The following is a 24782-nucleotide window of genomic DNA, read 5'->3' on the forward strand; positions in this document are numbered from 1 at the left end:
TAGTGAACAGTTCTATTTTTTGATCATATTTTCATCTAAACGATTATTAATTATAATTAACAACTAAAAAGGTCAATTATTTTCAACATACACTGTCCCTCGAGGCAACTGCCTGGATATCGTTTAATAGGATGTTGTCGACCTAACATTAGTTTTCTGTTCCTCCCACTCAAACTGAACATGTATATATGAAGAGGGTTGTGTTACTGTTGTGTTGGCGGGTTCTTGCCAAATTGTGTTCCAGCATGTTATCAGCAAGGAAGGAAGGAGGGAGGAGGTGCTTAGGAAATGGAACATAACTCTAATCTAATCACGAGCCCAAATGAAAACACTAAATGCTCCAGCTTTGACTCACCAGAGTCAAGTTTCTGCACATTCAGGTGTCAATCTATTTATCCACACAAAAGCATAACACAAGAAGAAGAAGTTTCTCAACACCATGGCCCCCCAAGACATGCTGTTTCCTTCCACAGGAAAAAGGCGTTGCTGGTGTGATATGTTTTTACTTCCGCAAAGACTGCTGAAAGTTATTTCGCCCATGCCCTCTGATGAACGCAGACTAGATTTTTGCTCCAAGGAATTGACTTTCCCTGCTTAAGGTATGTGCCTTTAAATATTTTCTTTTAGTTTTTATCATTAATCAATCATGGTTTTCACAGGTAAGAAGAAAAGTTTGGTGCAATATTCCAAAAGTGGAAAACTCACAATAGGAGATCAAGGGCTTGTCTATTTCTGTTTCAGGTCTGAACAGATAGAGGAAAAGAAACACCCTTAAAATGTGTGACATAAGAAAAATGCTTCTTGCTGCACTTCTTTTCTACTTCCAAGTAAGTTGTTGTTACTCTTAAAAATAGTATTTCAAACAAAGTTAAAAGATAATATTTTTTTGAAACTATATCTTAAGTTCCGTACTCCATTAAAGGTGAACGCAGGGACCACAAAGCTGCTGGACATGGCCCCAGATGCTGTAGATTTTGTGTACGATGGATGCCGTAAAGAGGCAACGGAGAAGTTTATCCATTCAGGACTCTTAGAACAAGAGCTAAAGAACAATGTGCCATTCAAGCATTCATGGGGTACAACTTGTTCAAACCAGATCCCTGGAGGAACAAAAGAACATACTGCTGCACTGTCGGCATACGCTGATGGGAGTGAAAGTTTTACAAATGAGTTCGACAATGAAGTAGAGACACTGGGCGTAAACGTGAGCACCTATGAAGACCGCTTCCAATTCAAGTCCCTCCACTTTCTTCTCATGGATTCAATGTTTCTGCTGAGGACAAAAAAGTGCAAGCCTCTGTATTTTGTCAAGGAAAAAGAATATACGGCACAAAAGGGCTCAAAGGTGAGATTTGGAAAGTTCGTCAAAGTTGATTCAAGTTACAGTATGCTACGGAAAAATGATGATTTGGAGGGTATGGTCCTGTTTAATATCACTTCTTGCTTCTTTGTTAACCTGGGAAAGAACATTTGCAGTAAAGACAATAGCATGTCCCTCATATCTCCAGCTGAAGTATTCACTGTGGAAGCAGTAAATGAAAAAATAGACGATATAAATGAGTCTGAATACACAGAGATTGTTTTGCAACACTTACAACTGGGCAATGCGGACGTCTGTTCCAGTCTGTCAGGGTAAGACATTTTCTTTATAACAATAATGATACATTAAATATTTTGTTCAACCCATGTTTATCAACAGTGTTATTGGAATAATGATTTTTAATATGATTTGTAAAAAGATATAACCTCTGATATTAACCTCACTGTTCCTTTCCATCTTTCTAGATCCCGAGCTAATGTCGCCTCCCAGTGGATTGTGGTGACGCTTGTGGCGTTAACTCTCTTGATCTTTAGCTTTTGAGAACAAATGAAAAACAATTAGCACGATGCTATTTCTGTTCTGCTCTGACACACACACTGTTTATCACCGTCATATCACTGTTTTTGAAAGGCTTAAAACACATTAACTTTATAACATCAGCAGATACTGTATATATGCTGGAATCAATCATTATGAGAAAGGTATTTCTTTTCTTTTCTTATTTACTTTTGGGGGGAATTTCGTATATTGGTCGGTTGAGGCTGACAAACATAATGGAAACTTGGTTTTGTCCTCAATTCATGTTTTAGTAAATCATTTTTTTCTTCTTGTGATAATGATAACAGCCGGAACATTTCCCAGAATTACAGCATGTGTTATGATTATGACAATATTGAGTGCAAAGTGGCTTCAGTAGAAGTTGCCACACACATAGAATGCTGTGTCGTCAAGAGGAGAATTGATTTTTTCATTTGTAAATGTAATGTGTTTATATAACTTGTAGTCTCCAATTCAGTAAATGTTTTACAGTTTTTATAGTTAATCTATATAGCATCTATCAATCTATAACACTCAAATAAACAATTCACCACAACGGCTATTTTTCTTTTTAAATTTAAACCTTTATTTAACTAGGAAAGTCCCATTGAGATTAAAAATGTATTTTACAAGGCCTGTGCAAGACAGGCAGCAACATAGACACACATAGTTACAAACAGAAAACACAGAATAAGACAAGTTAAAAGAAACTAAAGGGTTAAGTGACAGTGACGTAGAACATTTTTGAAAGCTTTATTTCCTTTATTTTAGATTTAAACGGAGGAACTGTTATTGGTTCTTAAATCATTATATTGTATGCATTATACACCACGACAAGGGCGCAGAGTACATAAAAGCCTCTTTTCCCATTTCCGTTCTGGCATTTGGGACGAGAAGCATAAAGTGGAAGTACAGGCTCTAATTTGAGTCTTTGTGGGTTTGAGTCTGCACCAAAACATCTTAACATTAAAACACATATAAAACATACAGTTACCTTTAAAAGCAACACATACTCACAGTAAGCAGTAACTCTTCTGAACTGTCCCAAAAAAGTGGATTTTAAAATAACAAAATTAACAGCAGCGAGCACTTGTGAATTCACAACCAACCAGGATCTCTTAATATCAGGTCGCTGATTTAAGGGCATCAATGCTGGGAGAGCAGCCGTAATACTGCAGATAATGATAAATGATCTGTTGGCATTAAATATATGTCTAAAAAAAGCAGCTTAAAGTATATGATGATTACAAAGTATTTACTTGTATTTTTAATTGGCATATACAAATATATACTAATTGTCTTTATTATTAGGCTCAGAGTTGTGTCTTGACCTGCGTCCATGTGAACAAGTGCTCTTGTCTTTGCTGAGGATGACGGCGTCGACCCGAGTGAGGGTGCACATGGTGCTCTGGCGACCCGGGCGAAGTCTTGTGCTTCGCAGCTCCAGCTCGTCGTAGCTTGAAACCTGGACAAAGGGACACCAGCAGAAAACCCGCTTGAAGCCTGCCCGGAACCTGCAGCAAAAAAAAAAATCAACCCCTGCCAAGTAGTCATGGTACTGTGTACAAATACAGCATTCACATGTTGATGTTTCACGTTTTTTTACTCACCTGCTGTTGAGGCAGCAGTAGATGATGGGGTTGTACATAGTGGAGCTCATTGCCAGCCACAGCACTGACAGGTAAACCTGCTGGATGTACTTCCACTTGCTCAGACGCTTGTTGAGACCGGTTACAATGAAGTAGACGTGATAGGGCAGCCAGCAGAGGGCAAAGGTCACCACCACAATGATCATCATCTTTACCACCTGCGAGACGAAGGACATCAACACTAACATTAATAACAGGACAGCACAAGCGTGCCACATTGTAGCCAATAAGGGGTCGGTATGCTGGTATCAACACAGTCTGTTAAATGTTACGTGAATGCGTCTCAATGCATGATAATAAATCAAACGATTGACGTTTTTATTTTAAACATAAACGATGGTCTAATATATTTCTGACTGAGAGATTTCCCCTTTTGCCTCCATTTATCACTGCGCTACAATATGTTGGATTCATGTTCATTTGGACATTTCAATTTGTGGAAAATAATTTGAATATTAAAAAAACATGAAAAATTTGAAAAATGAACCATAAATTTCACAACTGCTTGCAGCACGTCTGTGAACCCCCGGTTGAAGACATCTGGAGAAGGTTAAAATACCAAGCTGACATTTGAGGAAATGCACATTCTAAGTTCTGTGGGTTCGTCACTATGGGATACTTTTCACAATACTAATTTGATAAAACATAAGCATTTTGAGTGGTGCCGTTTAAAATGTCAAAGTTATATGAAGCTTATGCACACTGGCTCAACAATAAAAAATATTTGTTCTATTTTCCAACGTTCTGCTCACAACGATGTTTCCATTCAATGCATCGGGAGAGGGAAAGGTCAGCAATGACGCATCAGGCCCGGCAGGCTCCAGGTAGGACAGATGAAGGAGCAGCACATGAGCTCATCAGTGTGTTGCAACCCAATGCAGAGCCGGGGGCGGCGGGGGGGCCAGGGGGGTGCGGGGGGGGGTAAAGGCGCAGGAGGCTATTATACCATCAGCTGAGGCTCACCTGCAGGTTGGAGACGAGACCCACTCCGTCTTATCTCTAGCCAAAATGGCATCTTGTCAGAGTGGCCCTTTGAATCATTGTCCTGCCATTGTATTGTAACCTTTGTTTCCTGACGTGTTTAAATCTCTTTTATCTCTTGTGACCGCCAGCAATATGAACCTATGATGATGATTGTTTTTCGACAAAGCCTTTGGAAAGATTGTAAATGGCAAAGCCTGCACCTGTTACCGTCTCTATTTCTGTACACTGCATGTGAATCTGCTTGTGGTGCAAAAGCAATATTATAAATGTAGGTAGAGCAGTTAACATATATCGAGTAACTTTATTGTTTTGTAGTTATATCGTTGCTCATTTCATTAAACAGATTTTACAGAATACACTGGGTGGAATTGATGAGTGTAAATGTGCCAATTTTAAAAACAAGTTTATTAAAAAGACGGAATCCTTCTGCAGTCTAAACCTTTCAGCTGACTCTCATAATCCAGTGTGTTAACTTCTAATATTTGTGAGGCTTATCAATATATTATTATACTCTAAGGAGTTTATCCATGGGCTGACTTTATAGATGTTCGTCATGACAGCTGTGATGACCTTAATCCTTGTTTAACCCAACTCTCACAGTCACAACTCTCAACTGCTGCAAAGCACAGTGCTCAGTCTGGCTGATGATGTCCGTCTACCGCGGGACGATTCCCTCTGAATGTCTGTCTCCTCTTCGAGGCTGCGGTCGCAATTGTAAAAAGTTACGTTACGTTATACGTATAAGTTACGTTTGCAAAGGTCTATTTTAACACATTCAATTCAATTAATTTTGCTTTGTATAGCTCAAAATTGCAACTTACCAAATTACAAACAGTCTGTACATATGCGTCATCCTCTGATCCGAAACACCCACATCAAAAAACTCCCAAAACATGACTGTGCAGTTATATAAAGTGTCCTTGTTCTAAGGTATGTGTTCTCTATTTGTGTGAAAAGAGGTTTTAATGATCAGAGCTCCAGTGTGTTGAAACTATAGGCAGACTTTGTTAGAGAGTGAAAGGTTCAGATTTGTTTCTTTCTGTTCTGTATTTCCTACAGAAAGAGTGAGCACTTTTTAGCTCTTTAGAAGGCTTTGTTGGTTGGGCCACAACAGTTTCCACACCCTTTGGCAGCCACAGTTTTTGCCGATGCATGCCCCCCTGGATGCATGCACCAACATGGTTTCAGCCATTGCAAATTTGCGCTTGTTCTGAGTAAGATCCTTTTTCAACTACTTTCACAAAGAAAGGCAGATGCTCTCCAACAAAGTCCTTCATCTCGCGACACACAACTGCAAATCAGCTAAGGCAGTCCTGTAACATATGATATGGAGACATGTTTAAGCATATCAGCCAGTTGCCTTTTCATGGAAAAGAAAATTTAAAGACATTTAAAAAATTTGAAGAACATTTAATTTGGGAAAATCAACATAATCTGCTTATATATACGGCTGTTTGCTTCCCCTCCCAAAGACACTTTGGGGAATGTGGCATTTACCTTCCTTTTAGCCCTGAGCTGTCCGTGATAGTTGTCTGATGAGTCTCCCGGGATCTCCCCTCCCCACAGAGTCACGCCCACAAGGGTGTAAGTGATGGCCATCACCACTAGGGGCAGCACGTAGACCAGAACAGTTACTATGATATGATACCTGCAAAAGTGAAAAAGAACATCATCACCAGAAAATATTTCAAATGGTGCGACAGTGACAAGCAGGATGAAAACAATGAAGGGTGACATGAGATAGGAAAGGGGTTGGCGGTGTTTCTCACATGAAGGGGTCGTCGGCCATGCGGGGCCAGGCCACGTAGCAGACGGTCCTGCGGGGGAGGGTCCGGGTGGTGGAGAAGTAGCAGAGAGGGAAGGCCAGAACCACGGCCAGACTCCAGATACAGACGATGACTCCGGTGGTGGCCTTCGCCGACAGACGGCGCTTCAGGGGATGGATGATGGCCATGTACCTGCAGGTCAGAGGTCAGAGTGTTGGAAGGTTTTTTTCAAAACATTTTTCATCCTAATATTTTTTTACCTTTTTTTCAAAACATGTTTTGACCTTATTTTTTGACTTTTTTTTCATAATGTTTAATTTTTTTTAAAGGCCGATAAGTCCGCAACCATTAAAGTCTAAGTACAAGTAAAAAAGCATTTCAGGTTAACAAAATCATTTCCGGCAGTTATTTGCTATTTTGTAAACCTTTAATAAAAACTGCGCATTTGTGTTAAAGCAATAAATAATATCTGATTGCAATTACGTCTGTTTGCTCCCTAAACAGACACACAAAGTAAATGAATGGAAAAGGTGTCTGTGTGATGTAACTGCACTTGATGTCAATTATGGCATGCATTGGTCACCACTGACATCCCAGCCATGTGATTCTGGGGTAAAAAGTGCATCTTCGGCTTTTCTTTAAAGAGTTAAAGTTAAATGAGTGATTAGCCTTTTAGTTAAAGTTTTCCATTTTTTTAACAGAGGAACCAACATACTTTTAACAGAAGCATGTTATGTTAGTAATTCTTTTTGGTTTGCACTGTGAATGTAGAATACATCCTTCTTCATACGGAGGTCTTGACTCATACTTTCATTGAGAGCACATCAACAATTGAAAAATAAATAAATATTGCAAACTAAAAGTGAACTCACCCTTTTGTTCATTTATGCCAAAACTATTGTGAAAGGTAAAATATCTCATTTTGTAAAAAAATACCTGATACTTCTATGGAAACATCAACAAATGATCAATGTGTAAAACACACTGTATTCCTCCGGTGACACGTCCACGCACACAATACGATCTCATCTTCTGCATACCTGTCGATGGCGATGGCGGTCATGGAGTAGATGCTGGCGAACACCGCGGTGACCGGGAAGAAGTTGTGAAACCTGCAGTACACCTCTCCGAAGTACCACTCTCCGTGAGCCGCGTAGATGAAGTTGATGAGCGTGTTGAAAGCAGCCATGGAAACATCGGAGAACGCCAAGTTCAGCAGGAAATAGTTGGTGCCGGTTCTCATCCGCTTGTGCGCCAGGATAATCCAAATCACAATCAAGTTTCCAAAAACGGCCACTGCCAGCACCGTGCTGTAAGCCACCGACCACAGGCCGATGCGCCACAGCGGCTGCACGAACTGATTGGTCAGGTTTCTGGTTGGGGAGGACTCATTCCCGGCGGAGGCCATTCCTCAAGTGTCTGCTGTCTGGTGCGCTTCAGTCGGCTCTGGACGTACGAGATGGAGTTGTGACATGTGACCAGAGAGGCTTGGCAAGTGGTCCTGATGCAGCCGCATCGCTCACACTGACACGCTGCAGAGGAGGATAAAGAAAGAAAATGAATTCAGGTTTCTCTCTCTCTCTCTCTCTCTCTCTCTCTCTCTCTCTCGTTTTTTACATAGTCTGGTACAATCCCTGATCACAGTAATCTACCAATGGCTGCCAAACTGATATATCAGGACAAGCTGGCTATTTAAAAAGCAACATTCATATTAATATGTATTTCATCTGCTGATTATTTTCTTTATTAGCCAATTTCTTGATTGGTTGATTAGGACAAAGTGAGAAATATTACCAAAAGATTAAACCTCTCCATTGTTCAAATGGATTATAAATAAGTAAATGTAATTCAAAGTAAAAGCAGCAAATGCTCCAAATAAATCTCAAAATATTTGCAAATATATTTGTAATATAAATAAATATAATTGACTAATCAATAAATCATTCCAATTGTATTTGCATGTATTGCTTAATGTTGGGGGTGAGAAATCAGAGGTGGTTCTGGAAGGATTACCTGTGTAACCCTCAGTCATCCAAAGCTTCAATCAGCTGTTTATGCAGAACATGATACGTGATTTTGTTGTGAGTTTTATTATTATTTATTATTTCATTATATCCAACTTGGCACTATTATTGCATTCCATTACAGACAGTGTGATCAAAACCAAATTTGATGGATATTAGGAAATATACTGAGTGCTTTGACGCTGACAGTATTGGTGACTATTGTGACATTCATAAATTGTATTTTCCTCATGGGGGAAACTGCCAATTAGCTCAAAGTGTCCCTGCTGTGCTTGTTTTTATGAGCCGCATTGTATAGCGTGTGGTTGCATTTCGTTCTGGCATTCATTTATTTATTGTGTGCATTTATTGTGCGGCATCCCGTACATGAAGCGTCATCTTAAGACACAGAAGTACTGATTTTGAGTTCATAGGGGAGGCTCCTCAGAGCACACAAACACATACAAACTGTGCATGCTCGGAAAAGAACATAAAAAGGTCAAAAAGTCTGTTTCCTCCCAGCAAGACCTCATTACCCAGAGGCCCCCTCTTCTGGGCCACTCCCTGTTTAAAATGTCAGCGTTCAAGCATCTTCTAAACAAACCCTGTTTCCTCATATTAAAAAAGGTTGTGGCCTATTATAGGTAACGTGAAAATATCATTAGCTGCATCAAAAAAAAAAATCTGTATGAATAATTCAGTCATTGGTAAATCAAAGGGGGGCTGGTGTCTGTGTGTAACCGGAGGAAGTTTAATCTGTGTAAAGCAAACAGGGAAATTGATTGACAAAGTGAGTTTAATACATTCAATACAAACCTGTGGAGGAAAGCAAATTTGTACGGATGTTTTATGTCACCAGTAATCAGCTGTTTATTTGTTGATGCTAGTTGTTGTAGTTGTTGAGATCAAATTGAGATGTGTAAGATTACATCTTTTCGGAAACATTTACTGAAACAGAATAGTTTTTCTTTATTTATTGTTCCAACAGATGAAGTTGTATAGTATACATGATAAAGTATTGTTGTTCTGCAAGCTATTTTATTTTACTCTTTAAACTACAATGCTTTAGTCAGGTTTTATCATCATTTGTATGCTTCATAGTTTTAGTCTATTTATTCCTGCTGCTCGCCAAAAAAGTCATAATGTATTTTTTTAGCTACACGTTTGTTTAGTTTTAGTCAAATGTCCTCATGTCCTATCAGAATATGTAAGTCAGCAAATGGGAACATTTTGATGAAATGGCAGAGAAAATGTGAGGACGAGACAGACACAGAGGGAGCGAGAAAGAGACATAGAGAGATTGAACGAGTGAGAGAAAAGCGGCTTATGATCAAGTGACTGATCCGTCAGGATTACACGTCTAAATGGAGTTAGTGACTTGCCTTTAGAGAGAGTGAGAGAAATAGAAGAGTCTGGAGGGTTTATACGGAGGGGAATTATTTGAAAGATGTGAGGTAATCCATATTTTAACATTTAGTAGACTAGCAAGCAGTATCCCTCCAACGGGTCACATGATGCATCTGAGGGTTAAAAGGATGATAGGATGATTAAAGAGGCGTAGAGGTTGTAATACAGAGAGAAGAGACAATAGAACACCTTACGACACACATGGTTCATATGAAAGAGTGATTGAACGAAACGTGAACAGAATGGGAAACCTGGTTGGGGACATCTGGAAGAATTCAGCCAAGCAGCTTCTCTCGTTGTGGTAGATTTTCCTGTCAGATCACAGGTCAAGTATCAGCGCTGCGTTTGCAAAGGCAGGAGCCGCTCTGTCGGCCCGCAGGCCGGAGGAACAGCTGACTAACATCAGAGAAGAACATTACGTTTTATGTTTCTCGTTAGATAAAAACTGGCGTGGAGGAGGAGCAGGTCCTCCTGCCGCAACACAAGATCCAATCGTGCACAATGTGTGGTCTCCTAACATTAACGTAAACATAACGAACAACGCGTGAGTTTCGTATGGTGGTTGGTGTGTGTCGAGCTCTCATCCTTATCAGACCTGCGTCTGCCTGGTTGGCACTCTGACCTCGCGAGACAGTGACTCCCTAGATGAGCACTATTTAAGAGCTTCTGATCACCAAGGGCCTCAGGCAAAGAAAGGAACGAACAGCTGAAGGTAAGACATGAATACTACTGAAGCTCCTGCATTAGTGAAGCATAATGAGGCATGCTGGGTTGTTGCTGTTTTTGCTGATGTTGTTGTTGTCGTCAAAGTTGCACCCACCCAGCCCACGAGGCACTCAGTGACGGTTCCTTTTACATCTCCTTAAAATGTCAAACTGACTGAAATTTGAGCTGAAGAACAGAAAGAGGAGGTCCTTAGCCAAGACTAGAAGAAAAACAAGGAAGGAGGACGCAGGACATTAAAACTGTTTGTTCTAGAAAAGCACACACCTTTGTATTTATTGTGTTCTCTGCTTTGCATTCGTTTGAGTCGGTGTGCGTTCCATGGCTCTGATTGGGAAGTAGCTCGCTTTACTTTACTTTCGCTGGCAGGTTATGAAACACTGAAGTGCTGCCCTTGCAACAACGTCCCTCCGAGTTCAAAGGTCGCTGAAGCCCAGTCAGTTGGCAGAGGTAGATTTTGAAAGAAAGGTAAGACGTGAATGGCATATACCAATAACCTTTTTTGTTGTTTGAAAGGATTCGTGCTTTCTTTATTAAGTGACCGTGTAACTAAAAAAACAGTAACAGCCTGCAGACACTCAGCGGGTTGTAAAAAAGGCTGCACTTTGATCGTCTGTGCCTGCGCGTTCTCATTACACTGTTATATCTGTGAACATTTCGCAGTACTTTTTCGCTGGGGGTTTTCTAAGGCATTTCTCTTTTTGAATTTGTGGTTTACTGTTGACGTCGCATTGAAAAGCATGAACATGAGACGTGAAATGACATCATGCAGCAGACTCTCATTCATGCACAGTGAAATAAATTATTATTTTTCAGTAAACAAACCATGTTACATTTTTTAACTAAATGTAAGAATATAAATGATTACTAACATATCATCACGTCATAATGACGCGTAAATTGTTCAGTAAAGTACCTCCTTTGTCAACAATTATTACTTTTCCTAAGTAAGCATATTTTATATTAATACAAAATTATTTAACTATTCTGTCATTATCTACCTCCACTTATGGGTTCTAACATTAAACAAACAAACACTTCTCGCTTATTTAGTTAGAACCTTTAACATTAACGTTAAATGGTTAAGTGTTACAATGAGAATATGTTAAAAAAAATGAAAAATGTGAAAACGATGTATGAAGTTGAATAAAATTAGTCTTAAGGGAGACGGAAAGTAGGACAATGAGTTTGCATCATAAGTCGGGGCCTCAAACAGCAGATGTGGGACCCCTGTGGTTTTTAGCCAGACCGAATGAATGCAGGGCCGAACACCATGGAGAGAAGACGGCAGCAAATATCTGTATTTAGAGGTTAACAAACACACCGGGGTCTTCTTCAATTTGATTTTGAGTCGCTGAGTCACTTATTAAATTAAATTACTCACTGAATATAATCCAGCAATACCTTTGCACTTTTCAACTCAGTTCCTGGCTAATGGTTAATTTCCATACCGGTAACAGGTTCCTCTTGTCGGGCTGGTTCGCGTTTAAACACAACTCCATGAATGTGTGCCTTCACTTGTAAACTGGTCGGCTTGCTGAGAGGTCGGTCGGGGTTAGAACAAAGAACAACACCGTTCTAACATCTTCCATTATTTCCTAACGGCAGATGGAGCACGTCTCTTTCTTGCCGCTGTCCCGTTTTGCTGTTTGTGGTGGGACGCATGGCAATGAGATGTCGGGGGTCTACATGGTGAGAGAAATGCAGAGACAGAAGGCTGATCGGACGGGATCGGTTTCTGTAACAAGCGTCCTATCAAACCCGCCGGCTGTGGATGCCTGCAGGAGATACATGGAAACAGATCTAAATCGCTGCTTCACTGATGCCTTACTGAGGTAAGTCGCCTCACAGCTTTAACGTGGATAGTTTAAAAGATTAACTTTACATTTGGAAAAACTGTAAAGTGCTGTAAATAGTATGCATGTATAAGGCAACCCATTGCATGTTGTTGATCCCAGTGGCCCCACAACAGACGACACGCCCTACGAGTTGAGACGCGCCCGCGAGCTAAACGCTCAGCTCGGGCCCAAGGGGAGCCGAGAGGCCGTGGATCTGCTCTGCGACATCCACAACACCACCGCCAACATGGCCGTGTGTCTCATCTTCTACTCCTTTGACTGGATCGCAATTCATATTTACAAATACATACAGGTAGGAGCTTCATTCAGACACATATTTTAAGGGATTGCGGCCTTCTGGCTTTGACTGTGATGATGTCGGAGATTTTCGAACAACAAATGTAGAGCCAAAGTAGTGGAACTGTGGGTACGTGTGTTAATGTTCAACCGCATGAACCGCAATGTTACTGCAAAAACGGCATCAACACGACACGGCAATGCATATCGTAGTGATCAATAAGGAAGTGTCCTAGAAATGTTGATTGTTATATATGTGAAAACAGAAGAAGAGATGATTACATTCAGGCTCATTTTAGAATAGCTTAAATATATAAAAGCTCAGATAGAACTAAAACAATTCCTCAAACACTTCCAATTACAAATATCACATGGTTTTATACAAGAATGCGGTTATAATGATTACAATCTATATACACAATATTTAAGAGATTAAATTGAAAGCATTCAAGTGCTGTAAATAACTAACCCTAACCTGTCGGTTTTCAGAGCAAGATGACCTCTGCCCCTGTGAGAGCCCTCTGTCTTAATGAACCACCTTCTGAAGCCTATTCTCTGGAGTCAGTAGGAAAACATGGAATCGGTAAGTGTGTATCACTATGTCTGCGTCTTAATAATTGATCCGAATAAAGTTGTTCTCTGCAGCGATAGAAGTCGGCCCTCAGCCCACCGGAGTCGTCAGAGGCGATATCTTTAACATGGTGAAAGAGGCAGTGGATCTCACGATAGAATGGCTTCAGAAATTTAATTCTGGTAAGAAACAACTCCGCAGGTCAGATCATTAAACTCATGGTTCAATTTTTCAAGTTTATTGATCCGCTGTTGTCTTGAATTGATCTATACGTTATCATTTAGAACAGTATATTTTCATCTTTGCCTGTCATTGATTTAAATATTTACTCTTCTTTGCCAGTTGTAACCCTGATTTGGAAAAGTTTTCTACATATACAGTGTTGCATATTCATTAGTTACTGATCCCTCGTGATGTTTAGCCATGTTTCTTTATTTGATTTTACCGGCACATGTTTTAGCAATACAAGGAGCGATGCAGCACAAATCCGAGGAGGCAGATATCCAAATCTGTTTGGCAATATATCGCTTAGAGATCAAATACTTTAACGACAGACGCATTTAAAAGACCTCAAATGCTCATCTCAGCCTCCCTGGATACACCAGCAACCACACGTCTTACCTTACTTTACCAACAGGAAGTACTTTTGAAGGAGGTGAAGTGGAGGCTTACACGCCGGTGGGAAGTGTGGACTACCCAAGGGATCCTACAACGGGGGAAATCACTGCCGCCATCCACCCACAGCTGCAGGTACAGGACGACGGCATCAGCAGGAAAGGCACTCACACACAAGCTTTCCCCCTAAAGCCACTATGATCCGTCTCATAAAGTATCAAGTGACAATATAGAGGGGTCACATAGAACTAAAGTTTATTAAAGATAATTTCTCTCCATAACGACTGAGTGAACACTTAAATAATGCTAAAAGGTTTGCAGCTTAAAAAGGTGATTAAAAATGATTAAGCTCGGCGAGTGGTTTGTTCTTTCTCCAGGACAATGACTTCAAGGTTCTCCGTCCGGGCGACCCCGTGTTCCAGTTATTTTCTGGGGAGACGGTGAAGCACGAGGGAGACGACCTCTACCCTCTCTTTGTGAACGAATGTGCCTACTATGAGAAAAAAGTTGCCTTCAAGTTGACCAAAAAGATCACTGTGACCTTGCCGTCTGTGGGTGTGAAGAAGGACTGAGAGGACGTGGACATAGATTCGAATTCTAATCAACAAATTAAAAGTGTACATGCATAATCGTTTTTAATCTCAAATATTTTCATCTCAAATGAAGAAATCTACAACAGTAATGATGAGTAGATATTTTCTACTGGTGCAGGATACAAACAACTGGATTACCTCCTCATTACTTTGTGGCTTTCCAATACAGCAGCTCTGTAAGAGTGAACCTCAGCGGCTTTAAAGAGGAGGCTCAACTGAAATGCCAGAGTTCATTTTGTATAATGCAGAGGTACTGGAGTTATAATCCTCCACCTGCTACATATAACTGAACTATGACATGATTCTTTTTTTTTGCACTGTGGCAATGATGCAAAATACTATTTGAATAAATGGAAACATGGATCCATTTTAATTATCAAAGTGGTTTTTTTTTACCTTGAGTTTGAAAAACGAGGCGGACCGCTTTGGTATTTACGCTGAAAACCTAATTTAGCATTTCGACATTACTAATTGACACTGAGATGAGGCTGACGGGAATGTCATTAATTTCGCTAGAAATAGCAACTTTTATATACTTTCCCTTTTAGATGTTTTACTAATTCTATAACACCAGATCACACAAAAGGTCAGACGTCCTCAAATGTTGAATTTATCAATTCAGAAACAGGTGCTGCGCTTCAGAATACATACAAAACATTTTCAAAATCCATGTTGTATTCACATCAGACAAATAACAAAACCCGATGACACAAAAAAAAAATCACAATTGGTTTTCTGGTGCCATGAAATCTATTTCAGACCCACAATAGAGTAACAAATGAATTTACGAAAGGCAGATGTAGTTTCATGAGGATTTAGCAAATTGTTATCCAAGCTACCAGTATTCCCTGACTGAAGGTTTATTTTATGCTACATCTGATATTTGGCAGTTAACTGAGCATTAAAAAGGAACAGAACATTTGAACTCGCTCAACAAGAAGTGGCAGTAGTATAATCTGGGCCTGAAACATTAGAAATCAAACATATATATTCAGTTTTAAAAACAAATTAAGTCTGTTCAGAAATATTAGATTTATAAAAGATGCCGACAATGGGAGATGAGTGGTTACATTTTTAGTGAGTGACTTTTAGTCAACATGTACCACAGACTGAAACCAACAATTACCACAGATGACAAAAGTGTCACCTTAGAATGCACAGCAAAGGCTTAATATTTAAGAATATCCCAATATAAATCTACACAATAACAAATAAAAATAGAAGCTTGAATAATAATATTTGGCATGCACTAACAAGAGAAAGCTACCCTGATACCAGCATGTCAGAAATGTGTGTGCAGGTTCATAATCTACAAGTAATTTAAGGTCAATGTGGTGAGCAGTTTTAGAAGCAATGGCATTTAAAAGAGCACAGTACAGTAGCACGTTAACACCGGGGATTACAAATGATCCACAACATACGGGTGTTAAAATAAGAGCATGCTTTGGGTAAGATTCAGGTTACAAATGCTAGAAAACACCACTCCAAAAAGGTATTAAACCCCTAAATGATAAGCACTTGTGATGATCAGGTGTAAACTGGATGACTGTATTTATGCAAAGAACTGAGATATCATGTAATTGTTTTGTTTTCTAAAGACTGTTGCGGCAGAACTGAAACGTTGCAACCAGTGCAGTTCTTTCTTAAGCAGAAACCTTATTTTTATACTGAGGCCAGTAGGTGGTTTTAAGGTAAGCGGTTGTAGTGGTCCCTCTTTAAGCTACCCTGTAAGCAGTCATGCGGGTGTAGTTGGTTCGGTGACTCCTGGCCGCCCAAAGGAACAAAGCAGCTGCCATCATCTGCAGAGGGAAGGAGATGAGAGCAAGGTAGAGGGACCAGCCCAACGAGCCCTCCACCTCTTTTGGGCGGAGGGAATACAATTCCTCCCCGGCCAGGAAACAGCAGACGGTGCCCAAAGTGCACAGACCTGATGAGTAGAAGAGAGACGTAGTAGATGAACACCACGGGAAAGTGAATCTGAAGCACCACGTTGTTTGCATAGGTGGGATGACAGGTGTTGTGTCATCTGAAACTAAGCTATAAAAAAAAACAAAAAAAAACCCAGAAGATTCACAGAATATCACAGAAGATTGCTGAAGCCAATGTAAATCTCTATTGTGTCAGTTGTGGTCTTTGGCATTTCCCTCACCTGCGAGTAGATGGAGCACTCCCACACCCAAGGTAGGGGTGAAGCTGCGGCACAGGCAGGCACAGACCCCAACCAGGCCGGCAAGAAACACCAAAGCCAGAGAGACCAAGGGCAAGAGAAACTGGCATCTCCACAGGTCTGAAAATAAGACATTAAACATCAAATACAAAACTCCAAAAAGCTACAGAGAAAAACATTGTTCAAAAGAGGTCAGGCACATGTTTAAAGCAAAGAAGAGGCACTTCTTGAGGAGCACATTCTAAGAGAAATTCTATGAGAAACAGAGGTTTTCCTGATGCAAAAATCGTATCTGAATGCAGTACTTTACAGCGTGTGCTTAACAATCTCTCACTAACAACGTTTTTCAACCTGACATTTTTTCTAGCTAAACATCACTTTCCAATCAAAATTGTATTTTCTGAATTGTCTTGAATAGGAGGGTTCTAAGTCTGTTGAAACTTGGTCAAAATAAATGCAGGTGAACAGAAGACCTAAACACAATTGTGTAATCTACAAACACAAGAAGAAAGACGAGACTCACATGTTCTCAGCAGATCTTCTTCGCTGTTATTGTTTCCCTGGTATTTGTATTTTGGGCTGAATTGCTGAGGAAGAGTGAAACTCACACACCGCGTCTCCATCCTTGGCTCTAGAGTCAGAATCAGAAAGCGGATATTTGTAATTTCATCAATAGTGCGGTAGTTATGTGATTTATTGCCAGTGGTTGCAGCGCAGCTGTGGCTGCATATCGATGACAACATTAGACTTCCAGGTAGGGTTATACAGACTCAACTTGTCCTTTAAAGTGTCACCCAGAGGTCATTTTCAAACTAGACAAAACTAGACAAAAAGTTTTTTACCGTTTAAAATAATGCTGGGTTTCTGCTTGAGCTGGTGTTTCAGCTTCTACATACTATTTAATGAAATATTATTGGTGTCTTCTTAATCACTATAAAATCAATCAATCATGCAACGGCACATATTTGAGCCTGTGAAATGTTTAGATTCAAACTATGATTTCAAATAAATCATTGCATGCACATCCTGAAAGGTCTAGCAAATGGCGTGGGATTGAAGATGTGAATGACTTTGAAAATAAGAGGTGTTAGCAAAGCTGTGGAAGATGTAGTATGTACGTACCCGGCTCTTTGAACCAGTATGACTCGCTGGGCACCAGTATGCACCTCCACCACAGTCCCAGTGTGCCGTTCAGGCGGTACATGGTGTCCCGGTAAGTCTTCTCATCAAACTCCCCATCGGTGAACTCCTTAAACTCGGAGGCGTTGCTCCCGTTGGGTTTAACAAGTGGCCTGCTGTACTGGTACCAGTGCTGAGTTCCCACAGCCACGGAGAGGTAGACTGTGGCCAGCAGGCTCAGCACAGAGCCGATGACCAGAGCTGTAGCATAGCGATTGTCTACCATGGTCTGGATGAGGGTAGTTCGTGTTTAAAAAGAATACAACTGATGTCAAATGCAAAATAAGATTGGCTTTCAAAGTGGGCTGGTTAAAAAATTATGTATTTCCGCTTGGTGTTTAGGCACCGCAGCATGTCTGTTAACTATTTTCAAGTATTATGACAGTGAAAGTATGTAAAAATATGATTGTTTATTTTGCTACATTTAAGCCATGTCAGAAACACAGATGCGTTCACAACCTGCCGAAGAAGAGAAGATACACACAGTATGATGTTAAGCTACTTAAAGGTTAACTTAACCGATTACATTCCGTTTTCCTGGTAACAAGTTCCAGTAGGTGTCGTTAGCTTGTTAGGAACACTACAGCGGTTTTATACAGTTAATAATCACAATAAAGGCAACTTCCTCAACTAAATTTGCATCATACTAGCTAACGTTAGCTACGGCTAATTATAGTTAGCCACAACTGTGCAAGTACGAGCCATTTTAACTGGCAGCTAACGTTAGCTAATGCTAATAATAATTAGCCACGGCTGTATAGGTATGAGACATTAAACGTTAGCGGACAACTAATGTTGAACGTCTTCTTTCTTTCTTGTCTTACCTCATTTCAGGACAAAACTTGTAACATTAGATATTTGCGTTTTATTTGTTCTACTCGTGAAATCTCAAGCAGGCCTCCGCCCACTTCTTCTACGTTTTTTTTTTCCTTCCTTCTTCTATGACTTTTGTAGTTTGGCATCCACCGTGTTAGTGACGTTACCGCCACCTTGTGTTGGGAAGGGAGGAGTAGAAACCCAATCATATCCAATTATCCTGAATAAATGAATACAAATGATAATACTCATTCAAAAGAGGACATTAGATGCATCGGTAGTGCTTTGGGAGATCATTCTTTTCATATTAAATAGTTTATTATATTTCTACTTAATATCTATTGACCTGTTGGATGGATTAAATTGGTCTGGTAAAATATAAAAAATATAAAACATAAATATCAATTATTATAAAATACTCTAGTACAAAAAAGGCAAATATATGATTTTACTAGTGTGTAAATAGTGTAAATATAATATAGTTTATGTAAAGTGTCCTGTCCAGTACATATCTCATCATTAAAAAGAACATTTGTTATATTTAGTTGTTTAATTGACCAAAAAGGATTTCATTTATTGTTATATTAGATATTTGGGGGGATTTTATGTAGTTCCAAGTTATTATTCGGAGACTGCATGGTAAAAATGCATTGCTGCCATCAACACTAAATGAAACTACTTATGTTTGGTAAAAATTGAACAGCTCATATTCGCAGGTCTTATGATGTGGATGATCCTTCATTACAATCTTCTGCGCCACACTGCAAGGCTTATCTCTTTCTCATGGTGACACACATGATTGGCATATGGTCAAAAGTCAAGACTATTAATAAACATACCTTTTCCATTTATTCTAGGCATTAAATCAGACATGTAAATAAAAATAATTTCAAAGCAAAATGTCAGCAGTCCCACAAAGCACCTGTGATTGGACACAGTATTTCCGCCGTTATGTAAAATCAGAAAGGTGGAGAGTTGATGGCTACTGACATTATTTGGCAAAAAACACTTCATCTTCATGTTTTATAGAGACACATTCAATCACTGATGTTGTGATGCAAATCAACCTACCCCCACATATTACATCTTTTTTTTAAAAGTCCCTGTTGAAAAACATCAAGCCCACACAAGTGCTGATTTGTGTTTGAACATCAGCAAATAGAGTAGTGCAAATATATTAATTTTGAGTTGCAGCGAGTACCCTTCTTATTAAACCAAATCCTCTTTACTGAAGAGCCTCCTTTGCCATTTGCCCTGATACTGGACCGTTGCATTCAGGACGGGGGTGGCAGTAAACTCCACACTGCATGGCCCTGAGCTGCAGGGAGCCTCTTCCAGCTCCAGGACAGTCACGTTGTTGGGTGCAGCCGTGCTGAGGATGTTGGCAGGTACAAAAAGTGTCACCTGAGGGCCTCGGGTCGGCCAGTAACGGCCCAAGTTAAAGCCGTTGATCCAAACCTGCCCCTGAAGAGAAAATAACAGGAACTAGTTATTAGTCAACAGTATCAGTATAGAGTTGCAATTGCAAAATACGTCTTTTGTGACATTACAAAAACCCAGCAAACTCTTTAAAGCTGTCATTGATTTTAACCCATGTTAAAAAAAACATACATTCAAACGGCATGTAATTTATCAGTACTTCTATTGTTGTAATCTTCAATGAATTGAAGTAATTCTTTCACTAAATAATAGGAAAATGCTTGGTAGACATGCCTTCCTCCATTTGGGTAGCTGGATGTAGGTGTCCTGGGGAAGGTCTGGGATGCCGTCAGGGATGATGAAGCTTCCCGCGTAGAAGGCCGGCAGGTAGAGAGCGAGAGGCTGCGGTGAGTCGGTTGGTCTCATTTCATCAAGAAGACCCTGACGCACCGCTTCATCGATGCTGAGGCTGTACATGGTCCAACCAGTGAGCGTATCCTTCCCCAAAGTCAGGTTGGTCACCAGGCCCTGGGAAGTATTCATTTAAAAAAAAAAAAAAAAAAAACTAAATTTAGTTGCAGTTTAATTTAATAATAAACCTTTTAAGGCTTTCAAAAACAGCTAAATTAAATCAGTAAAGCCTTTTGACATGAAAATCTCAAAGAAGAAAAACGTAGCTGGAAATACACCTTAAAGTCGTTGATGTGACTTCCGTAGTTGATCCGGCCCATATTCTCCACCAGTATGTCCACCCGACTGCCAGCTTTCCCAGTCACGTTGACAGTTATGGCTTTGTTCCTTTCAAGAATCCCCACAGCCACCTTGAGAGGAAATCAGCATGATTCAATCAGAAAGAATCCGTTGGATACATTTTCATCTAGAACGAGACATCATGTTCACACTTCTTTATACCAGTGTCGATACTCAACGGACTCAAAATCACTTATTTCAGATTGTACCAGTGCAGCCAACACTGCACGAGTCCAACTCGTCTGGTTGATGAGCAATGACAACAAAAAGCCCCGTGCGTGGGCCTGCGATAGTAAATCCCCACCGACTCACCCCGTCCACTGACACATATGCTCTGTCGTGGACGCCGTTCAGTGGAGACGACAGTGGAGTTGGTGTGTTGCAGTTTACAGGCAGAGAGGTCCTGTAGAGCACATAACCAAAGGCCTGAAAAAAAAAAGGAGGGACAAATGGGCAAGGGATGGGCACCGCAAAAAAGGAGAGGTTTGTATCACATGTCAAATTAATGTTGTTTTTTTAATAAAATGAAAAAGAAGAAAGCATGAAAGGACACCTGGTTGAGCTCAATGAAGGTCTGAGGATATTTGCTTTCGACGGGGCCGGAGAAAGACAGTGTTTCTAAAGCATCGGATAGCGCCTGGAGCTGTGGTGGCACAGGGATGCTTTTTAGTAGTAGTAGTAGTTTTTAGTAAATCCTGTGACAAAAAATATTTGAATGTTATGTTCATAGGAAACAGTGTCCGCTGCCTGCTTACCTTTTTCATCCCAACAGTCCCATATGCGTACTTGGGAGTTGTTGGTGGTATCGGTCCCGCAGGTATCTTATGGTACTGTGGTGAAAAAATGCACTCATTCTCCCAGATGACATATACTCCACTGCACATATGTAAAAAAAAAAAACATTTAAATGTAATAATGCCATTAAATGTTATGCTAAACAGCTGAAGCAATACCGAGAAGCAAAATGAGAGGCCCGCGCTTGTGTTCTCACCAATTTGATCACTTCTCGAATAGCAAAGTACTTCTGTGTGAGGTCCCCGGCCTCTGTGAGCGGGGCGTCGTAGTCGTAGCTCGTGGGCTGCGCGCCGTACGGATCGTTGGCCCCTGAGATGCCGGGAAAGTAAGTCAATCATTTCAAAAACACAATTCGTTGTCTTCTCATCTCAACTAGTGCGTTGAAGTGCACTCACCATTCCAGTATCCAAAGTTTGTCCCTCCTATGAACATGTAACTGCGGGGGGGATAAATTGACGTGAAACACAGACAGCAATAAAGCGCACACGGTTTTAAGTAAACTTTCATTTCAGCGGTCACTAAATTAGACTCACAGGTTGACGTTCGCTCCCAGGGCGAGCATCTCGTTGAGGGACTTCGCCACGGCGGCAGACGGCACCACGGAATGAGCGGACCCCCAGTGGTCCAGCCAGCCGGTGTAAAATTCAGAGTTCACCTGTTCGCAGAGCGAGAGACCCCATGAATGCCCCGAGAGAAAATGCAGTGGGGTTTTAATAAAAAAAAAAGAAGTCACAAACTGCTTTGAGAGAAAATGCTTGCCAGAGGTCCGCGAGGTTCAGCGTGTCTCTGAGCATCGAAGGCAGCGGTTACATTTGCGCCTAACGGGATCAGAACACACAAAGATAAGCGCACGAGTTAAGCAGATATTTGTGTGACTTGCCCTTGTGACTGCTGACTAATCTAGCATATGATGAAGTAAATGTGGAAAAAGGGGAAAATTGTCTAGGTACTGTAAACCGGTCGGTCAGTCAATTCTCTGGTCAATGTACCAGCATCGTTTAAAGGACAACATGCATTAACGAACATGCGTATTGTATTTGTTCTTCCCATTTAACCGTCAAATTAGAAGAACATCCGGAACTTTACCCAACGATCAACATTTTTGTAGTAAATCGCTTTGCGCTGCCTAGACTCCCGAAAACCGACCTGGCCCAAAGTCGACGGTGGCGTAGAGGCCCTGTATCGAGCCGCACTTGAGGTATCTGAGCCCAGCTCCGTCCGTGGTAAAGAGCACCACCTCCTCGCCGAGGTGAGACCGGAACAGCGCTGTCAGGTGGCGCATGTAGTTGTAGTCGCAGGCGGAATAACTGCCGTATTCATTCTCCACCTACCAAACGCAGCCAAAAGTCATTGGGGGATGATCGTTTTTCTTCTCATGGAATCATGTTCTGTAATGAAAAGTATTGCAGGTGAGACTCACCTGTACAGTGATTATAGGACCCCCATTCTGGTAAAGAAAAGGCTTCATCATTGGCAGCAACTTCCCCATCCACTTATCTACCGCTGCGATGTAATCTGGCACAAAGAAAATCGTCACAGATTTGTACTGCAGCGCGTAACCATGGTTACATGTCATCATTCAACCGGTTTTTTCTTTAATCCTCACCTGCATCGGAGGACCGCAGCACAATGTCCTTCTTCCTGAGCAGCCAGGCAGGCAGCCCCCCCTGGTTGACACAAAAACAAAAGCAATGGCAAAGGGCCACCCATGAAAAATAACCTCATGTGGTTTAAAGTGTCGTTTAAAGTGATAATGACCTTATTGTCTATGTTTTTGGGAAGCATTGTCATTCGAACCAAAACAGATATTTAGGGGGTGATCCTGAAATCTTTGAGGTGGAAGGAAAATTACACTGTCTACATGCCGTACTCTGATTACTAAGCTGACATTAATTGTGTCTTAGTTACTCAAAACACAAGGTGACTAAAAATGCAAAAAAGAAAAGATCAATTTTGGTGACCAAAACGCATTAGGCTGAAATGTTGAGCTGTTGATCACAAGTAAAAAGGTCTCCGTTTGGCAGCACAAGGCCCACTAAAAGTGATATCATGGGAGAGTTAGAATTACTAATGAATGACTGTTTAAGCAGCAGCTTAATGGATCAGTTGGTTGAGGTTGAGATGATTAACCAGTTTATTTATTTGTTTGGTAGTTGAGCCTATAAATGCATCACATGAGAAGTTGACCGGATGGTTTATGCGTATACTCTTGATCTTAAAAAGTATTAGTAGCTATACAGTAGAAGTTTGAAATAGCATAAGGTGGACACCCTGAATTCCAATATATTCGGTATTTATTACATCTTTAATTGACTCTTAATACCATCAGAAACTCAAAATGCGTTGCCCGACAACCGGCACTCACCATGTCCCACTCTGCACATACGTAGGGTCCAGGCCGAAGGATGACCAGTAAACCGATGTCTTGGGCAAGCTGAAGGAAATGCCCCAAATCGCGGTCTCCACTGAAATTGTACTGGCCCGGAACCTCCTCGTGGTAGTTCCAGGGAATGTACCTTCACCGGGAATAAAGCGTCAGCATTATACAAACACAAATACCCAACGGTCTCGCTTCATCACAAGCTGCAACAAACATCCCCAATTAACCTGCTGAATTCAACTTCTAACGAATGATGCTTATTTTGTGGAGTGCAGCACAACCGCATTTGAACATTAAGACAGCGACGTGCACAGATCTCTCACAGGTTTTGAATTGAGAGTATTTGTGTCCCTCCTCCTTGGTCGAATGCTGTAGTGAAACTAGTTGAAAGATGTCAAAAAAACAGTCAGCAACAAACCCAAAGTGGTGGTAACGCGGGCAGATAGTGAAACGTTGAGTAAAACCTACGTCTGGATGGCGTTCAGTCCCGCCATGTACATCTTTAGCAGTCGGTCCTTCCAGTAGACCCGGGGGATCCGGCTGTAATGGATGCTTCCTGATATGTATCGAAACGCTTCACCATCTTTCCGGAAGCAGTCCTTCTGGTAATCCACGCTGAAGGAAGGAGGCCCCCCGAGCTGCAGGCCAAGGCACCGTCACTTACAATGAGTCGGTTTATGTTGTGTCCCATTGTGTAGTTTCTTGGTTTTTTTTAAATGGTGCAGGGCTGACGCCTCAGCTGACTTTACAGACAAGGCAGGCTGACCTCAGCATTTATTTAAGAAAAAGCCTGATTTAAGCCAATGCATTGTTAAGAATTGTTGAGATTCATCTCGTGTGTTTAAAGACAAGCAATACATTTATAAACCAAGTTCCAATCCTTTGCTTTGAAGTGTGGTGGCAGGGCTTTAAAACAAAAATCAGAAATAACCATCTCAGTTTTTTAATGTTTTTGTTTATGTGGCCGCGGGA

General features: G+C 40.8%; 5 protein-coding genes across 7 annotated transcripts in view; 2 read left to right on the forward strand and 3 right to left on the reverse strand.

The window, feature by feature from the left end:
* The first annotated feature begins 314 nt into the window (after positions 1-314).
* LOC120825009 (ecto-ADP-ribosyltransferase 3) lies at positions 315-2414 on the forward strand. The gene is made up of 4 exons (XM_040186269.2): positions 315-599; positions 742-827; positions 923-1632; positions 1786-2414. The coding sequence occupies exons 2-4, from the start codon at positions 777-779 to the stop codon at positions 1859-1861; spliced, it is 837 nt and encodes a 278-aa protein (XP_040042203.2). The 5' UTR covers positions 315-599; positions 742-776; the 3' UTR covers positions 1862-2414.
* A 6-nt stretch (positions 2415-2420) lies between these two features.
* On the reverse strand, positions 2421-7785 carry tacr3l (tachykinin receptor 3-like). The gene is made up of 5 exons (XM_040186268.2): positions 7298-7785; positions 6261-6449; positions 5989-6139; positions 3469-3665; positions 2421-3372 (listed from the first exon to the last, which is right to left on the reverse strand). The coding sequence occupies exons 1-5, from the start codon at positions 7663-7665 to the stop codon at positions 3150-3152; spliced, it is 1128 nt and encodes a 375-aa protein (XP_040042202.1). The 5' UTR covers positions 7666-7785; the 3' UTR covers positions 2421-3149.
* Positions 7786-9646: 1861 nt separating this feature from the next.
* LOC120825842 (N-acyl-aromatic-L-amino acid amidohydrolase (carboxylate-forming) B) lies at positions 9647-14685 on the forward strand. Of its 2 annotated transcripts, XM_040187688.2 has the most exons (8): positions 9647-10379; positions 10760-10858; positions 11999-12225; positions 12349-12541; positions 13015-13108; positions 13171-13278; positions 13734-13846; positions 14089-14685. In XM_040187688.2, exons 3-8 carry the CDS (start codon positions 11999-12001, stop codon positions 14281-14283), a joined length of 930 nt encoding a protein of 309 aa, XP_040043622.2. In that variant the 5' UTR covers positions 9647-10379; positions 10760-10858; the 3' UTR covers positions 14284-14685. The 2 variants fall into 2 exon arrangements, with proteins under 2 accessions (XP_040043622.2, XP_077965192.1); XM_078109066.1 differs by lacking the exon at positions 9647-10379 and having other exon boundaries at positions 10599-10858.
* Positions 14686-14898: 213 nt separating this feature from the next.
* cldnd1b (claudin domain containing 1b) lies at positions 14899-18646 on the reverse strand. Of its 2 annotated transcripts, none has more exons than XM_040187691.2 (5): positions 18475-18646; positions 17594-18109; positions 16995-17102; positions 16454-16591; positions 14899-16231 (listed from the first exon to the last, which is right to left on the reverse strand). In XM_040187691.2, the coding sequence occupies exons 2-5, from the start codon at positions 17874-17876 to the stop codon at positions 16020-16022; spliced, it is 741 nt and encodes a 246-aa protein (XP_040043625.2). In that variant the 5' UTR covers positions 17877-18109; positions 18475-18646; the 3' UTR covers positions 14899-16019. The 2 variants fall into 2 exon arrangements, with proteins under 2 accessions (XP_040043625.2, XP_040043627.2); XM_040187693.2 differs by having other exon boundaries at positions 17594-17879; positions 18475-18609.
* A 646-nt stretch (positions 18647-19292) lies between these two features.
* The window catches only part of glb1 (galactosidase, beta 1), a 6235-nt gene continuing 745 nt past the window's right edge, over positions 19293-24782 (reverse strand). Inside the window, exons 2-16 of the mRNA XM_040187687.2 lie at positions 24279-24448; positions 23796-23946; positions 23037-23097; positions 22851-22945; positions 22577-22757; positions 22190-22248; positions 21964-22085; positions 21826-21866; positions 21627-21739; positions 21391-21465; positions 21189-21278; positions 20948-21061; positions 20575-20706; positions 20180-20413; positions 19293-19930 (exon numbers count right to left, since the gene is read on the reverse strand). Of these exons, the coding sequence (XP_040043621.2) occupies positions 19676-19930; positions 20180-20413; positions 20575-20706; positions 20948-21061; positions 21189-21278; positions 21391-21465; positions 21627-21739; positions 21826-21866; positions 21964-22085; positions 22190-22248; positions 22577-22757; positions 22851-22945; positions 23037-23097; positions 23796-23946; positions 24279-24448 (1893 nt within the window). The 3' untranslated portion in view covers positions 19293-19675. The remainder of the gene's footprint in view (positions 19931-20179; positions 20414-20574; positions 20707-20947; positions 21062-21188; positions 21279-21390; positions 21466-21626; positions 21740-21825; positions 21867-21963; positions 22086-22189; positions 22249-22576; positions 22758-22850; positions 22946-23036; positions 23098-23795; positions 23947-24278; positions 24449-24782) is intronic.

Source organism: Gasterosteus aculeatus, chromosome 9 (assembly GCF_964276395.1).
Source record: "Gasterosteus aculeatus chromosome 9, fGasAcu3.hap1.1, whole genome shotgun sequence".
NCBI lineage: Eukaryota > Metazoa > Chordata > Actinopteri > Perciformes > Gasterosteidae > Gasterosteus > Gasterosteus aculeatus.

Bases quoted from the DNA above. Each gene is read 5' to 3' on its own strand.
- LOC120825842 (XM_040187688.2), top strand. From the start codon at position 11,999: ATGGAGCACGTCTCTTTCTTGCCGCTGTCCCGTTTTGCTGTTTGTGGT. The intron at 12,226-12,348 runs GTAAGTCGCCTC...TGTTGATCCCAG, and splicing joins TTCACTGATGCCTTACTGAG to TGGCCCCACAACAGACGACA. The intron at 13,109-13,170 runs GTAAGTGTGTAT...TGTTCTCTGCAG, and splicing joins AGTAGGAAAACATGGAATCG to CGATAGAAGTCGGCCCTCAG.
- tacr3l (XM_040186268.2), bottom strand. From the start codon at position 7,665: ATGGCCTCCGCCGGGAATGAGTCCTCCCCAACCAGAAACCTGACCAAT. The intron at 6,450-7,297 runs GTATGCAGAAGA...TCTGACCTGCAG, and splicing joins ACCGCCATCGCCATCGACAG to GTACATGGCCATCATCCATC. The intron at 3,666-5,988 runs GTAAATGCCACA...TTCGTCTCGCAG, and splicing joins AGCTCAGGGCTAAAAGGAAG to GTGGTAAAGATGATGATCAT.
- LOC120825009 (XM_040186269.2), top strand. From the start codon at position 777: ATGTGTGACATAAGAAAAATGCTTCTTGCTGCACTTCTTTTCTACTTC. The intron at 828-922 runs GTAAGTTGTTGT...ACTCCATTAAAG, and splicing joins CACTTCTTTTCTACTTCCAA to GTGAACGCAGGGACCACAAA. The intron at 1,633-1,785 runs GTAAGACATTTT...CCATCTTTCTAG, and splicing joins GTCTGTTCCAGTCTGTCAGG to ATCCCGAGCTAATGTCGCCT.
- cldnd1b (XM_040187691.2), bottom strand. From the start codon at position 17,876: ATGGTAGACAATCGCTATGCTACAGCTCTGGTCATCGGCTCTGTGCTG. The intron at 17,103-17,593 runs GTACGTACATAC...TTCTGACTCTAG, and splicing joins ATACTGGTTCAAAGAGCCGG to AGCCAAGGATGGAGACGCGG. The intron at 16,232-16,453 runs GTGAGGGAAATG...TCTACTCATCAG, and splicing joins AGTGCTCCATCTACTCGCAG to GTCTGTGCACTTTGGGCACC.